General features: G+C 48.8%; 1 protein-coding gene across 1 annotated transcript in view; it reads right to left on the bottom strand.

Moving 5' to 3' along the window:
• Nucleotides 1-8,973: 8,973 nt before the first annotated feature.
• Nucleotides 8,974-16,703, bottom strand: part of PTDSS1 (phosphatidylserine synthase 1) — a 64,399-nt gene continuing 56,669 nt past the window's right edge. The window contains exons 11-13 of the mRNA XM_065895219.1: nucleotides 11,770-11,838; nucleotides 10,924-10,993; nucleotides 8,974-9,083 (exon numbers count right to left, since the gene is read on the bottom strand). Coding sequence (XP_065751291.1) covers nucleotides 8,974-9,083; nucleotides 10,924-10,993; nucleotides 11,770-11,838 — 249 coding nt within the window. The remainder of the gene's footprint in view (nucleotides 9,084-10,923; nucleotides 10,994-11,769; nucleotides 11,839-16,703) is intronic.

Here is a 16,703-nt window from a genome sequence, read left to right as displayed (position 1 = left end):
AAGGAGCCAATCTGAGAAGGCTACATACTGAATGATTCCAACGATATGACATTCTGGAAAAGGCAGAACTATGGAGACGGTAGAAAGTTCAGTTGTTGCCTGAAATTCCGGGGTGGGGGGGGCAGGGATGAAAAGGCAGAGCCCAAAGGATTTTTAGGACAGTGAAAATACTCTGTATGATACTAAAATGGTAGAGATTTGTCGATTATACATCTGTCTAAACCCATACAGTGTACAATACCAAGCGTGAACTGTAAGGTAAACTGTGGACTCTGGGTGATAACGATGCATCCATGCAGGTTTTCAACTGTAACAAATGTCCCACTCTGGTGGCGGATCTGATACTGCATGAGTAGGGGCAGGGGCTATGAGAGAACTCTCTGTATATTCTGCTCAATTTTTCAGTGAACCAAAAACTCCTCTTAAAAGAAAAAACTCTTTAAAGATAAAGAGGGGGAATTCCCTGGTGGTCCAGTGGTTAAGACTCCACGCTTCCACTGCAGGACTGCAGGGGACATGGGTTTGATCCCTGGTCGGGGAACTAAGATCCCGCATGCTGCACAGCCTGGCTAAAAAATATAAATAAATGTCATGAGATGGACAACGGTATCATTAAAAGAAATAAAAATAAAGAGTGGAGGCAGCAGGACTTAACCGCAGGCCAACGTGCAGCTGGGCCGAAGGACTCCATGCAGGATTCCCGTGGAACCAGAGGGAAGTGGAACAGCCGCCCACACCTCGTGTCCATCCTGGAAGGGGTGGTCCTTGGCCTCTGTCCCACAGCCCCACTCACTCACGTACTCATTCAGAGCATTTACTGAGCACCTGCTCTGGCCTGGGGTTGGGGATGAACACTGCTAGGAACCTGGGCTGAGTCCAGGAGACCTGAGACAGAACTGCCACTCAGAGGTGGACACAGCACACAGGGATCAGGGGGCTTTCACAGAGCACAGCGTCTGAGCTGAGATTTTTCAGGACGATGAAACTTACCAGGCAGAATGCCAGGGGCAGACGTTCCAGGCGTGTCACAGATGCTGTGGAGCCTCAAAATGTGGTGTACTTGGTGGGCCATGGAGAGGGTGGGCGGGGGTCCCATAGTGCTATCAGTGCGGGGTGGAGGGCACGACGGGGTGCAGAGGGTGAGCAGGAGCTGATGCTGGATACATGGCTGAGTCGGACCTTGCTGATCCGTGAGATGCCAAGGAGTGTGGGCTCAAGCCCGCACCTCCTTGCTCATCAGGTACCAGCCCCGCTGCTTCTCTCTGTAAGGCCTCTGCAGTCTGTCCTCCAATAAGGATCTCACGAGGGATGGATCAGATGATCCAGGGAAAGCACCACGCACGGTGTCCAGCACATAGTCAGCGTTAGTTTTGACTATTAATTATTTTGCCACCTAGGGCAAAAACACTACCTGCGAGTCACATTAGAGTCTCAACAGAAGAGCAGTTGGGTGATGCCAACACACTAAATATCAAGAACTTTATTTGGAAAAACTAAACATTCTTTCCCCTCTCTCAGTCTGAGCAGCTGCTCATTAAAGGATTTTTTTTTTAAACAAGATACGACTAACTGTTTGCAATGATTTTTTAGACGAGATCGGGTGCATTCAGGGTGGTATGGCTGTGGTGCAATGATTTTTTAAAAACCAAGGGTCAGAATAGAACAGGTGGGAAAGGTTGGGGCAATGAGTCCAGTGTATGACGTGGCCTTCTGTTTTTGTCCTTGGGCCACTCTATTATACCCATCTGGGGTAGATTTCACGGCACTGGCCATCTCTGCAGCAGCGTACCAGAAGGTGTATGTATGCCCTTGTTCTAAACTAAAATGGCAATTCTGCTGTTCACGGCAATGTTATCTGAAAAACCAGTGGCAATACAAGTTGATTTACAGGCCAGCGATCGCATTTCGGAGCATTCATTACTCAAGGACTACAATTTTCATTTCCCTTTATAATTTTAATTTACAAACCTTAGTCTAAATGTAAGCCTGGCTGTATTAGTCAGGGTTCTCCAGAGAAACAGAACCAACAGGAGATACACACACACACACACACACACACACATCTATACATATGAGGAGAGCTATTATAGGAATTGTCTTTCACAGCTATGGAGGCCTAGAAGTCCCACAACCTGCTGTCTGCAAGCTAGAGAACCAAGAGAGTGGGCGCTGTGATTCAGTCCAAGTCCAAAGGCTTAACTGTGTGTGTGTAGTGGGGCAAAGGGGGAGTTTAAGTCCTAGTCTGAGTTTTGAAAGCTGAGAACCAGGGGCAACAACGTCCAAGAGGAGAAGAGGGATGTCTCAGATCAAGCAGAGAGAGAACAGATTCATCCGTCCTCTGCATTTTTGTTCTATTCAGGCCCTCAATAGATTGGATGAGGCCTGCCCACACTGGGGAGGGCAATCTGCTTTACTCTGTCTACTGACTCAAATGGCGATCTCTTTCGGAGACACCCTCACCGACACATCCGGAAATAATGCTTTACTAGCTGTTTGGACATCCCTTAGTCCAGTCAAGTTGACACATAAAATTACCCATCAGTTGACGTGTACATATTCTATAGCCATCACCACCGGGCTTATCTTCACCTTCTCTTGAAATTACTTAGATGTACATACACAGAACCTTCTGGTAGAGACACGATTTTGAGGAAGGGACCTGCAGCTGAGGTTATCCTGACAGTCAAAACGTACACAACACGCACTCAGAGATTTCTGAGAACCTTGGCCCTCTCCTCCGCGCCCTACGTGCGGTCTGGCTAGTCCTATGCTGAAGCCGAGCCCGGCATTTTGTGAATCAAATGTGGTCCAAAGAAAATGACAGGAAGACATGAAGGTGAGCGTGGGAGTGAATAGGTGCTTGTAAGCCTATATATTTCTGTGGGTGGACACGCCTGTGATCTCAAGCACCATGTTCTCACGCACCCTCCTCTGCTGTCAGCACACTTCCTGACCACACGAAGAAAAACACAAACCCATCAATTTTAATAGATGCTCTGGCAGACTTGGGCCGTTCTCACAGTAGCTTGGGACCCTGGGTGTTTTTGCAGCTTTCAGCCATCATTTTGAACTGGGACGAGGTTGGGTTTAAGGGCAAAAATGCTGAAGACTGGCAGAATGATCTCAGGTACTGGATTCTGTGGTCAGAGAAGGGCAGCAGGAATTCACCTGGTGACCAGTGGCTCCTTCAAGCCTCAGAGGAGCTGCTTCTGCCCTGCGTGTGAAGTCTAAGCCTGGCGCTGACCCACCCCAGGAATGAAAACTCAAACCCGGCCGCCGTTTGGTCTTCAGGATGAGTTTGCAGCTGTTTTCACTGTTTGCAGAAAGTAGAAGTAAGAAGTCTGTTCCCAGTGAGTGAGCAGACCTTGACTGCTAAGAGGGACAGGAAGAGAATTTCAAAACATCTTACAGAAAAAATCCTCCTCCTGGAAAGCCAAAATTGGGGGTGGGGTTTGCTAAGTGACAACACCAGGGGTTGGTTCGTAGCAGAGCGACCAGATTGGCAGGCTGATGACTGTGGAGGTGTCACTGTCACTGTCACCTACAGTCCTATCCCTCTCTGTGAAGAGAGGCATTTCAATCCTGGGCCAATGAGTCATCAGAAAATGCTATTTCTCATTTTGGAAAAAAACACTCTAACCCAGTGGGATAGTTCACTGTTATCTGTTCTCCTTATAAATACGGTGATGGTGGCAGGGGGGAACGCAGGCCCTTAGAAATTAAAGCCATATGGATACCACATTTAAAGAAAAAAACACAAAACACAACAACCCAGGCCGTTACATTATTGCTGACCATAGGAATTCAGTATTTATAATTTACATTCTTTCCCATACTTTGCTGTTTTTCAGAAGTGAAGAGCAGAGGTTTATGGCCTCGCCGGATCGTAAATCAGATTCCTGAGGGTAGAGGGAGCTGCTACGGGCAGAAGGAATTGCCCGCTGACAGTTTGCAGAATGCACCAAAACATCAGGAAAAGAACCCAAATGGAGAGAGATGGGACCCTGCTTCGAGGAGCGTGAGACACCAGTTATTCCTTCCACCAAGCGTGCAACCAGCTGAAATCACACCAAGGATGGCCTGGAGGTTTGGCCATCGCTACAAAGCGAGCACCAGGGGTAGGGGAGGCAAAGGCGTGGGCGCCCCCAGGGGCTCCTCATAAGCCATTTGTCGAGGCTGTCTGGGAGCAAGGAAGGGGGCCAGATGGAGGCTCGGTTCCGGTAATGGGGCTTAAGACATGTGCCCAAGAATTAAGACAAGGAGCCTGGAGTCGGAGAAAGAGCATAAGCCTCTGGGTTGATCTGACGCCCCCTAGTGGCTGTGTACTCTTGGGTCAAGTACTCAAGCCTCATGACCCAGGAAAACAGGGATTAACAGCAAACTCACAGGACTGAAGAACACACATACGTCACAGGGGTGTGTGTGTGGGGGGGGGGCGTCACAGGGACCCCCTTCCCCTGGAATTAGAAGTGCTGCCCTGGCACTTGGCTCTCCAGCAAAGCCAGCTGAGTGCTACGGTGGCCACTAGGGAGACTCGAGGGAAGGAGGGGTTTCCAAGAGCCCCATCCAGAGGTCTGGCGAAGGATCCCAGTCCTTCAAATGCCTTTGGAAGATTTGTTAGCGGTGGCCCTAGTGAACTCATCCCCTTGCTCTTGGCCTGGATTTCACACAGTCTAAGAGAAGGTAGAGGATTCTCAACATTTTGAAACCTGGGGATCCTCATAAGCCTTTCCCAGGTTGCAACCATAAAATACCTAATCAGCCCGTGAATATGTAGTTGGATTGATGAGACCGAGTCAGGCAAGTGAGAACAAGAAGGTTTACAGTCCAGATTTTCCAGTATGGATTGTAACATAAATCCTGCCTGCAATTTCACACTGTAATTAAGGCTATAATATGTATACTTCAGACATGAGAATGCAATATTTTAGGTCTTTGGTCTCAGGTTTATCTACTTTTCTTTTAAAGGCAAACAAACCTTATTTCCTGTGTTGTAAAGCCACACGAGTCCCCTTTACTCAGCGTCCAGAAAAGGGGTACACGGGAACACTGGTATCTGAGGCCCTGGCGAGACCGTGTGGAGGCCGGGCACATCGGAGCAAACCTTCCTGCCATTTGGGGCATATGGGAGCCCACAACTTGCAGGCCCTTGGAGAACGTTTTCAGAGCATTCCAGTAACAAAACAAGCAAACAAAGTTAACACCTGGGGCACAGGAGGTTCAAGCATGAGCCCAGAATGGCTAAGGAGGTTGGGTGGTTGGTTGCCATCAGCTGGGAAAGCAAAACTCTCAGGCAAATTCTATTTTCTGAATGATGTTTCTGTCCTCACTGGGTTTATGAGAAGGGGATGGAAGAAAGGTAACGTCAAGGTAGACAAAGTTGCAGATGAATTTCTCAAAGGGATTAAAGGCGATCTTTAGTAAACATAGGCGACAAGGAAATTTTTACATTTCAGCATTCCCACACACTAAAAAAACAAAACCCCAAAATATACACATCCAACTATTTTCCCCCTTCTTTGGTAGACATTAAAAATAATTCCTCTAAATTCACAGAAGACAGCAAAATAAAAAAGCTGTAGGTATTTATTGCATCAAAGGTAATATGAGAGTTAAATTAAAAAATTTTGTAACCTTCACCTGTGATAGTCCTAGCATCAGGTTTAGGATAAAATGTGATAAAGTGAAATGTTGAAAAAATCTATTATGGGCTAGCAACCAGACTCTGAAGCCCATTGGTCGTAGCCATTACTAATGGTGAAACTCATAAAGAACCAAATCTCAAATATAACCCTTGCAATGCACATGCACAGTGAAGGCAAGAGAGGCACCTGTAACGAAACACTGATGAACAGAAGTCTTGGTTCTCCTCGCATCTTGATTTCGATCGTAAAAGTGGGAAATACATTGAGGATTTGCAATTACCTACCTGGGGGATACCTGGTTTTCATAGCAATAAGAACTCTGTAAGTGAAGCCCACCTGGTGAACACGCGGGTAACCCTACGCATAATTAAAAGAGCACAGAGCACACAAATGAATCCCCCCTGTTTAAAGTGCTCACTTCCTCTGGTTTCCAATGGTTAAATTTTTTCTCTTCCACCCTGCATTTAGCTCCCCCCGTAAGGGCCTGAGTAACTGCACTATTATCAACAAGTAAGGCAACCCAAGGGTCCAATTCCACAAGGAGACCCCTGACAAAAAGAGGTATCACTTAGAGATGATGCAGAGCGGCTTCAGAGGGGAGACCAATAGGGCTGAACCTGATGGATTTGGTAAAGAATTTTATTTCTCCTAGGTGAGTACTTTACTCATGAGCTCACTACAGAAGCAGTCATGGTGAAAATAAGACTGGCATTTATAGGATGTCTTTTATCATCAAAATGCTTAAAACAGGTCAACGAAGTGTCCTAGCATTGCTATGGGAGCAGTTTGGCTAAGGCTTTTACAAATGGTGAAAACAGACACAAGAAAAGCAGGGAAGGGCCACGGAAAGACCAAGAATGACAAAAAAGAAAAAGTACTCAACACTCCATGCCATGCTACATACAGAGAAATATACGTAAAGAATTCTTCGCGTATTACGTCCAAAACAATGGTGCCTTTTAAGAGGGCAGTTTGTAAATGGCAAATGTGAGATCACTTGCAATCAAATCGTTTCTGATACTAAATGACAACTCTGATTAAAGGGATTAAAGGCGATCTTTAGTAAACATAGGTGACAAGGAAAATTTTACATTTCATCAATGTGAAGCCCATTTGCATAGAAATGAGTGGAAAAAGTAGACCAAACACAGCAGCACAGTTTCTAGGAGGAAATGGCAGCCGTGGATCTGGCTGGTCAAGGAAAGCACTAGTTTTGGAAACACTGTAGTCAAGAGCTCTTACTGAAAGGGAAAAAAAAAAAAAAAAGATTAAACTCAAAGAAAGGACACGGAAAGCAGCTGAGGACTTTCCCGGCCGTTCCGTACAAAGCCACTGAGGAAAGACTGTCTCACATGCATTCTGCTTTCACGTGACCCAAGGAAATCCAAGTCATCGCAGGTGGGCAGGTGCCTCTCCTAGGCCGGCCTTGGAGAAGGAAACGTCTTCTTCAGCCGCACCCGGCTATCGATCAGAGGAGGGTTAAAGCGCCAGGAAACGAACTTGGAGACGCTCAGGGAGGTGGCCCAGCACGAGGAAGTGGGGTTGAGGCCGACGACGTACACGATGTCCGTGATGCACAGACGTGCTCAGAGAAGCAAAACGAAACAAACTCACCTACTTTCAAAGTCAAACAAATTTTACATTGTACCCCTGTTTAAGAAAGGCCTCTCTGATGGGTGATAGAAGAGCGCGGGGGTCTATGGGACAAGCACCTCTTTGCCTCTCTTCAGGACTATCACGGGAAGGATGGGGCCGCTGCTGGGACCACAGGGCCGGCACAATCCGGCGCACCAGCCCGGTGACTGGCGAGGCTTCTCTGCTGGCAATGAGCACAGCAGGTGATCCTCGCTTTGCGTGACTCATTTATAACCCCTTCACCCTGGGATTCTTTTGCAGGAAAAGAAAAACATGACACTTCTATGGGTAAAGACTTCCTTAAAGGGGGAAAAGACATCGAAACCTTTGTGCTCTGTGAAATGAGGGAACAAAAGGGTGGCTTGCAGCAAGTTTATATCTGTAGGAAAATCAACTGCCTACCGGCCACTTGCTAGAGAAAAAAATCCAGCTTGGTTGATGTAACCATTACCCTAGTAAGAAAACAATGACTATCTTGTTCATTTCCTCTTGATCACTTGGGAAGGTTAGGAAAAGGGACATATGTGTCTGTAAGCCCTCTAAAGTACACATTTTCTTCTCTTTTCTTCTCACTACGCGAAACACATACACATTCTTACTATCCTAAAGTCACTTGAAAAATACGGTGATTGCTTACAAATAGTGGAAAATACCAATAAGAGGCAAAGAAATGAGCACTTTACAGAGACAGAATTTGATGGGCTTTAACGTGAACCGTTTTATTTAAAACAGGGATCCATCAGAGGTGGTGAACTATCAGGGTCAATGTTCTAGAGCATGGCACGGATGGATGAAAGGGAATACTCACCAGCACCTCACACGGGACTAAAAGACAATGTCAGCAACACACCACGGAAGGAAAACAAACAAAATGGAAAAGGCACCTGGGGGGGAGGGGCTGCGGTGAGCACTGCCTCTCGGCAGGTCCACGCCTGTGCACTGTGGATAAGTCTGGACAAGCGACATTGGAAAGGGAACAAAAAGGTTCCGATCCGAAGCCCAGGATCCTACGTGGGTAGCTAACCTTTCCTCAGCCTGGTTTCCACCCACCGCTGTGTAGTTTCAGGTCCTAAAACGGGGAGAAGGCTGCTAAAGTGTAACACAAACTCTCCCCCCCTTTTTTTCTCTAGGAAAAAAAAGAGAAACCTCCCCCAATTCAACCTCAGAGAGGTGGCTTCTGAAGGCTTGTTAAGCATCCTGACATAAAAAATAAGAAACAACAAAATAAAAGACAGGTAAGTGGCCTGGACTTAAACCAGTCAGTCAAACGGAAAGGCAGATTCAGAAAAATAAAACCTGGTGACCAGTCCGTCAGCTGTCTGGTTGGCGCCCTGCCTGAGTGAAGATGTTTAAACTGCATCCACAACACACGCACGCAAGCACAGAACTGCTTCTGGCAACTGAGTAAATAGCTACCCTCTCCTTTGAGCACGGTCCTGCTACCGGTGACCACGTGCCAAGTGCTGAAGTTACAAGAGACACCCGAGTGGCGAAGGACCCCCAGCAGTGGTCTGCCCCGTGTGGCCGGGTCTGTGGGCAACAAGACTTATGCTCTCAAATAATGACCCCTCCCAGCCCCCACTCCTTCCCGTTCACGCTATACGTTTCGACCTCCCCGCAGGGAGGTCCAGCCGATTCCGTCCCCTCCCGGTTTGAGGCACTCCCTGGAACATCTTTGATTAACCAGGGTCCTTCATTTCTTTCCAACTCCGTTGGTGACTTTTGACTTGGAATGTCGATTCCTTCTTCTGGAAGAATGGCTCTCGTTGTTGCCTGGATGCTTGGGTGGGCCATCTTCAGAACCTGGCCAAAGGAATCGGGACACACCGTCACCGTGGGCTGTGGGCTCCCGGCTCGGGGCTTCTGAAGCCTCTGATTCTGGTTCTCCCTGTCCGGGCCGCCCCACCGCTCCTCCACTGGTCCTTGTGCGCCATCTAGTGGCCTCGTTAATGAATCAAGGCACAGAAGCCCCGGCACTGAGCTAGCACAGCTGGGGCCAGGGTGTGCAAGCCATGGGCTCCACAAAGACAGGAGCGTCCTGAGGATGTTTACGTTCACACCGTAGGGCGGATCGTGGTCATGGTGATGGGGACCAGAAGTGAGAGCACAAATAACATCGAAGCACAAAGGAGGGACAATTAAAACAAACCACATGGGTGTCGAGTCTACCTTAGCAATCAAAGGACGCATCAACTAGGTGTCCACACCTTGACCTGCTACACACCATTGTTTCTAAATCCCTAAATGGGAATGGATTCTTGACTTGGCAAAAATCAAAGATATTACATGCCCTCAATGGTTTGATCTGGAAGCCACCTTTACAAATCTGCTGCTCATGACAGGCAGCCCCGGAGCCATACACTGAAGATGCCACATGTCCTCAAGAAGCTCACGGTCTGCGGGGACGGTGTCGTCTGTCATGCTCTATCATTTGTGTGGGAGCTTAGAGAAAGACGTCTACATTGGCTGAGTGCTGGGCAATCATCAGGCATCAGCCAGGTGGAGGGTGGAGCCAGGGCACTGGTGGGGTGAGGGTGGGCATTCCGGGTAGGGGTGTGTGAGGCCTGGAAGGTCATCGGAACTTTCTGGCATTAGGCTGGCTCCGCCCTCGGGCTGAGAACATGGAAAACCTCTGGCTTAGCAGCTATGCCAAAAGGTTCTCTGCTCCAGGGCTCAGATTTTTTTTTTTAAGCTGTCTACCTTTCATTTAAATATATCTCTACCGTTGCTTGTTTCTTTTAGTCTTTTCAGTGGAGAACCCGGAATCGCCATGGACTGATCTCTAGGATGGTTCTGAATAAGGGAGCCCAGGGGAACCCCTGTGCCTACCTCCATCAGCATTCCATAATAGGTTGCTGATTCAGGAGAAATCATCTCAGGGTGACCAGCACTCGGTAGAGTTTTCCCCAGGGACAGCTGTGATGAGCTTCACCCCAAAAGAACTCAGGAGAGCAACTGCCTCAGCAGTGTTTTCCCCTCCCTTGTCCCCGCTTCTCTGAGCAATTCTGTGGGTTAAAATTCGTGGTCTCTGACATTCAGTTCTCTTCCTTCAGTCAAGCCCACAATCAGCTCATAACTGACACGGAATTACCATCCAGTGGAGCCTCCTCTGGGTCATTGTTCTACGAGTCAAATTCTTTAAGAAAACCAGGTGGCCTCAAACCTTTCCGAAATGCTCCTTGGAGAGAGGCCAGTGGGAGATCCCTGACTACACTGTTGAGATCCCTCTCATGCTGGCCTATCTCTTGAATGAACATGATTAAGTCGATCCACCTCTTCGGAAAGGTTTCTCCTCCTGGCACACAACTCTTCCTAATGCTTTTCACTCACGGGGAAAGCCAAGAGGAGGAACATCCCCATCAGGATGCTTGAGACAGTGGGATCTTGTTACGTTTTCCTGTCTCAGAAAAGGCAGAACCACGTGGCACCTCTTCTTACGAAGCAAGTTTCTTGGGCAGAACCTGTGAGCACTTTGCATGTTTCTTAGTGAGTAACAGGAGACATGCGATGAGTAGGTTTGAGACCCTTCAGGGCATATATTTATCAACATTCGGAAGATAAATACTGATGCTAAATCCCTTTACTGGGCCTTGGGAGGGAGAGGACCCAGGAGCGTTTTTAACAATGAGCAAGAGAGAGATACCTTTTGTACCTTTCCTGTGAGGCCAGGAGATGTCAGGGCTGTAGGTGCCATCTTCACACTCTGAGTAGGTCTAGGGAGAGAGGCAGGCTTAGTGGTGGAATTTCAAGTGCTCCCGGGAGGAGGAGACCAGCAAACAAGCGAGGCTGCTCAACCCTGGCCTCTCCCGGGCTGGGGATCCCCACCAGCAAGTGCAGGATCACCTCACGCTTATGCTCTCTGCTATAAGATCAAGGCTATATCCCAGGTGATGCAGATTACATCTTCTAGGAAGCGCCTTTAGCTCCCTAGACTAAAAGTATGAATAAAGGATGAAAGCTGTTATTTTTACTTAAAAATAATTACAGTTGACAAGACTGCTACAGCATTTTAAGCCCACTCACATCTATCCTCTACCTTAATCTTCACCTACTATGAAGTGGGCAGGGCAGGAGTTTCCAGATGGGAGCCCCAGGCTGGGATACAGGTAGAGGCCTGGACAGAGTGAAAAACCTAGCTTTTCAAAAACTGCTCTGGGGCTTGCCATGCAATTTAAAAAAAAAAAAAAAAAAAATATATATATATATATATATATATATATATATATATAAAAACAAATAATTAAGCTTTAACCCCCTTAAGGAATGAGGATAAAAGTCCTGACCTATTGAATAGGGCAGTCACAAGTAAGGATGGCAACTGATAGGAAGTGAATTCTGAACTGGCTACGTTTCTAAAGCAGGGAGGCTGACACCCGGCTCTCACTGTGCCGTACATGCCACATCCTCACGTGAATGTGGTCTGGGCTAAAGCGCTAAGCAGGACGTGGTTAGTTTAAATAAAAGGCCATCTCCACCTTCCCTTCTATACCTTTTCTCGTTGACCATAGTGCTCTGCATACCAAACCATGCCGTACAGACACAGGAAGGTAGTGAAAGCCTGGAAGAGAAAAACAAGCACAAAACCATTTTATAAGTGAGGGTGCACAAAAAGATTCCATTTCCCGGAACTTCAGGGTTTCAACGGGAATTCATACACGATGGCTCGATGCATTTCTGCCTTCTCTCCCGGGATGCCAGTTACAGAATGGCTGGATGCGGCAGAGGTGAACCCCGGGGGGCAGCACCCCTAAAGCTTTCGGCAAGAAGAGTTCCGATGAGGCCACAGTTACCACTGTGACTCCACTGTCAGAGTGAAGATCATTTCTAGATGTGGGATCAGGTGGGATGCATTTTCTGAACAGCTTTGCAGGTTCTGCCTAAGAGGACGTATAGGACTCCACATTGTACTTCTTTTTTTTCTTTTTGGCCTGATTTTCACAGCCTATCTTCTGCACCCTGCCGCCCATCACTGGAAAGAGTTAAAAGGACTTAGCTTGGGCTTCCCTGGTGGCGCAGTGTTTGAGAGTCCGCCTGCCGATGCAGGGGACACGGGTTCGTGCCCCGGTCCGGGAGGATCCCACATGTTGCGGAGCAGCTGGGCCCGTGAGGCATGGCCGCTGAGCCTGCGCGTCTGGAGCCTGTGCTCCGCAGCGGGAGAGGCCACAACAGTGAGAGGCCCGCGTACCACAAAAAAAAAAAAAAAAAAAAAAAAGGACTTAGCTTGTCAGCTTCTGAGGGGAAGAGGATTTCTGAATGAAAAAGCAGTTTCATTCAGTCTGGGGTCACAGTGGTGCCGGAGGGCATTGAGGACACACACCCACGTGTAGGTGGCAGACCCCAGCAGGACACCGCTGCCCTGGGCTTGGCGCTGCTTTTTAGTCTCAGTGGCCCGGCTCTGACCCCAGTTCTGGTTGCTTTTGTTTTTCTCAGTTAAGTAGATAGGAAACTAAAGCGAAAATAAAAATGTCTTGTGAGCCCTGGTGTGAAAAGAGAAGGGCGTGGTCCACGGGTACCCAGAGGCCAGGATCACCTCCGCTTCCTCCCATGTGTGCCCCACTGGCCCCCCTGCACCCTAAATTATACTCTAATTTAAGGAAAAAAATAGCACCTAGGAATCCAAAGTTTAAAAATGCGTCAAAAAACAACAAGTCGGGGAAAACTTCCTGGCTGTCTGGACTAAGGAGTGTGTTGGGCCAGGTCCTCCAGCCAGGCCTCCCCTTCCCCTCGCGACTGTAAGTGAATCACCAAAACCCAACCAAACCAAACTGCCCGTCCTGCCATGACAGTTCCTCAGAATTCCTTGATTTAGGAACCCAGTGACAGTGAACCCTCTTCAAGGATTCCTAACCTCCATCTCTTCCACTGCATTTCCTCTTGGGGACCTGTCACCTTGACCCAGTCATGGGAACAGCTGTGAAATCATGATGGACTCTTCCCTTCTTGAATAATTTTAATTCTTTCTAAGAATCATAACTTTAGATCTAGAGGCATTGCCTCAGAGATCGTTAATTTCAATTCCCTTCATTTCACAGCAGAGGAACGAAGGCTCAGAGGCGACTGCCTTCTCAAAGACCCACAGCTAGAGTGTGGCAAGACTGAAGCCAGAACACAGGTCTCTTTATACCCCTGGATCTCATTTCAGGGCTGGCTATCGAGATAAATACTGATTTTATGTCTACACATCTTTATATCTCTATTGATCTGTCCACTCACCCATTCCCGGAGGAAGCAAAGCATCATGGGAAGAGCCAGTCCCATCCCATCCCTCTGCACAGCCCACAGCCTGGAGGGTAGAGCCAAGACTGCAGGGAAGGCTGGGCTGTGCGTTCTCATCACCGCAACTTGTAGTCCAGCCCCGGCCCAGTTCCTCAGGTCAGTGACGTTCACTGAGTGTCTGCTGGGCGCACAGAGTCACCTTAAGTCTCAAGAGAGAAAGGAGTCCAAGCGCTCCAGCTGGCCATTCTCCTTCTACATCAGTGAAGTGTGAATAGCGGCATGGTGGAGAGGTAACATGAACTATAAGAAGACCCACTAGTTCATTTTATATTAAATCCATATACAAACTGGTATAAATTAGGAATTTTTTTTAAAAAGCTCATATCCCCTCCATCAAAAAATTAGGCAATGAATGAATATATTCAAATTACAGAATGAAAACTACTTCTAATCTTTAACATATTCCAGTACTTGTTCAGATTTCTAATATACAACCACCATTAAATGTACGATTTTCACGGCATGGCAAGAGTGGGAAGACTAGAGCATCCGCAGTGTGTCAACCTATGTATATGTCAGCTCCTTGACAAAGAGCAGAACAGGTCGGCCTAGGTTTCACAGGGAGGGCAGGGAGGACAGGTTCCACCTCCATGGGCCAGTCAGTGGCTGTGCGGCGGCGGGGGTGGGGAGTGGGGGCAGCGCCGCGCCGCTAGACCGTGGGAGCAGTCAGGGCTGGGCTGGCTGTCACTGTGCAACCCGCCCACCAGAGGGCGGGCGTGTGGGGCTCTTCCTCTTCGTCCCCCAGCTTCCTCCCTACCCCTGGGCGGGCAGGCGGGCAGCTGGGGCTGCTCCGGCACCAGACAGCTGAGCAGAGCTGGCTTTGCAGCGGGGCCGGCAAACACTGGCAGGTGCCGGGAGACTGATGCCTATCATCACGATCGCCATGCAGAGGGCCTGCCGCAGCTGCCAAGTTTACCACTTCACCTGGGTACAAGAGGCCCCTTTTATACACTTGTCCCAGGAGACAAAAGCTTGTAATTTATGGGTTTGCAATCACACCTGTGGAAATCTAGGCTCGTACCCACTTAAAATGTCAAGGCCTGGATTTAAAATGACAGTTGTACGGATTTTGTTTAAATAAAAGGAAGAAAGAAAGAAAAACGTGAGGGCTGAGAGCCAAGGCAGCACACACCCCCCCGTGTGGCTTCCACGCTATGGTAAGGTGTGCTCAAATTCACCCAGACTGATCAGACAACTGGTGCTGGGGGAGCTTATTAACCAGCATATGGGAGCTTTACTTCCACACTGATCCCAAATTCTGTGTACATTCTCCTACCAGGCAAGGCGAATAATTGGGGCCTTTGTTTCTCTTAGTGTGGAGGCCTGGTGTAACTCAACGCTCTCTCACTCAATAATGTTTGCCTCACTCCTAAGATTGAGACCAATCTTGTTCTCTAATAAAGGCCATGATTATAAAAACGTGCCAGGACCTTATTTCCACTCTTTTTCTCTAACTGGTAAATGTGCAAGGCAGTGGGGACCCCTAATCATCCCAGCCAAAGGCCTCTTTTCAGGCCAGGTCCCCCTGCATGGCATTCATCACTGCTAACACCAACTGGGGGATTCTGCTTATCTTCAAAGTCCTCTTTCCTGTGGCTGTTTCTTGCCCATGGCCTGGCCTCTAAAATGTGGCTGCTCCCCAGACGCCATTCTCAGCCAGCTCCTCCTTCCCACACTATGTTCCCCGACTCTTACCGACCCAACGGCTCCAACCATACCCGACACACAGGTGCCTCCCACCTCTTTCACCTCCAGTGCCGACCGAGTCTTTCCAGTGCCACTGGACAGACCAGAATTTCCAATGACACAAGACACCTTCACCTGTAAAATCTAAGGGTCCCTCACACCTAACTCATCTCCTTTCGAGGGGCTTCTCCGATATCCTCCAACCTGTTACTAGCACCAAAAGCCACCAGTGGCACAAACAGGAAAGCCTGGAGTTGCCCTCCCCAGCTCTCAGAAGAGGACAGCGTCTATCGAGTTGGGCTCTGGAGCTCTCAGATCCAGCCCTTTCTCTGCATCTTCAATGCCGCTGCCTTGGATAGGTTCTCACTGAGGTCCCTCCAACACCCTCAGGCTCAGCCCTTCTCCAATCCGCCCCCCGCCATACTCTCCCACCCTCCAGTTGCCCCATGAGACAGTCATTCCTCTGAAAAGCCTTCGAATCTCCAACCAAGACACACAGAGCCCATCCTACGCAGACGACCCCCTCTGCCTCCAACTCGCTCTCCTTCTTGCTCCCCAAACAGGTCGCCGTCCTCTTGTGACGCTGGCACGGGCATGGCTTCGAGTCTTTGGACGTGCTTGTCTCTCAACCTGCCTCGGTGTGTCCCGGTCTTTGTCCCTTGACCTCAGTCTTTTCTCCTCCCTGCGTGTGCCGAGTGTTTCCTGTGCTAGCGTCCGTGGGGACAAAAGGACAATGGAAACTTATTCTTTGTGAGCAGGAAGTGCCATGTGGAGGAGACCGATATAAATACCCCAAATTACATCACACTGGGGCTAGAACTAAAAGAAACATGTACCAAATGCGACTGGTCCCCCGAGGAAGGGTTGTCTAGTCTGCCTCGCAGGTGAGAGCGTATTGCATGCAGGACACGGATTTAAGTTTGGTCTTGGCATTAAGATTCACCAGGTAGAGAACGCAGGGAAAAGCACTCAGATCGGGCAGAGGAAGCCTCCTGGGTGAAGGCAAGACAAGTCGGGAAGGATGGTGGGTTGAGGTAACTAGGAATAGTCTGGCGGAGCCCGAGCACAGGGTACAGGGGGTGGGTGTGGTGAACGATCCAGAGAATGACGGCCCTAAACACACAAGCAGGACTTCCTATTTCAGCTGGTAGGTCTGTGGTGGGGATGCGGCTTCCTTCTTGCTGTTTCTGTCTACACAGAGGGAGCTTCCCCGGTATAACACTCCTGCTTTCCCTCACCCCTCGCCCCTTCCCCAGGGAGGCAAGTATCTTAACGGGGTAGGGAATAACAGATAAGGAAGCTGGGCGTCTCCCTTCTTTCCCTCTGGGTGCGAGGCCACCAGCGCAATGTGGGGGGCCTGCTTCCTGGGGCTGCAGAGGAAGCGTGTCTGCTTCTGGGGTTCACTAATCCGAAGCCCCTTGTTGGCACGCACCTGAAGCTGATACTGAAAAATGTGGACTC

This window comes from Phocoena phocoena, chromosome 17, assembly GCF_963924675.1.
Source record: "Phocoena phocoena chromosome 17, mPhoPho1.1, whole genome shotgun sequence".
Classification (NCBI taxonomy): domain Eukaryota; kingdom Metazoa; phylum Chordata; class Mammalia; order Artiodactyla; family Phocoenidae; genus Phocoena; species Phocoena phocoena.
Note: the sequence above shows the minus strand (reverse complement) of the source record. Positions and strands in the feature narration are given on the sequence as shown.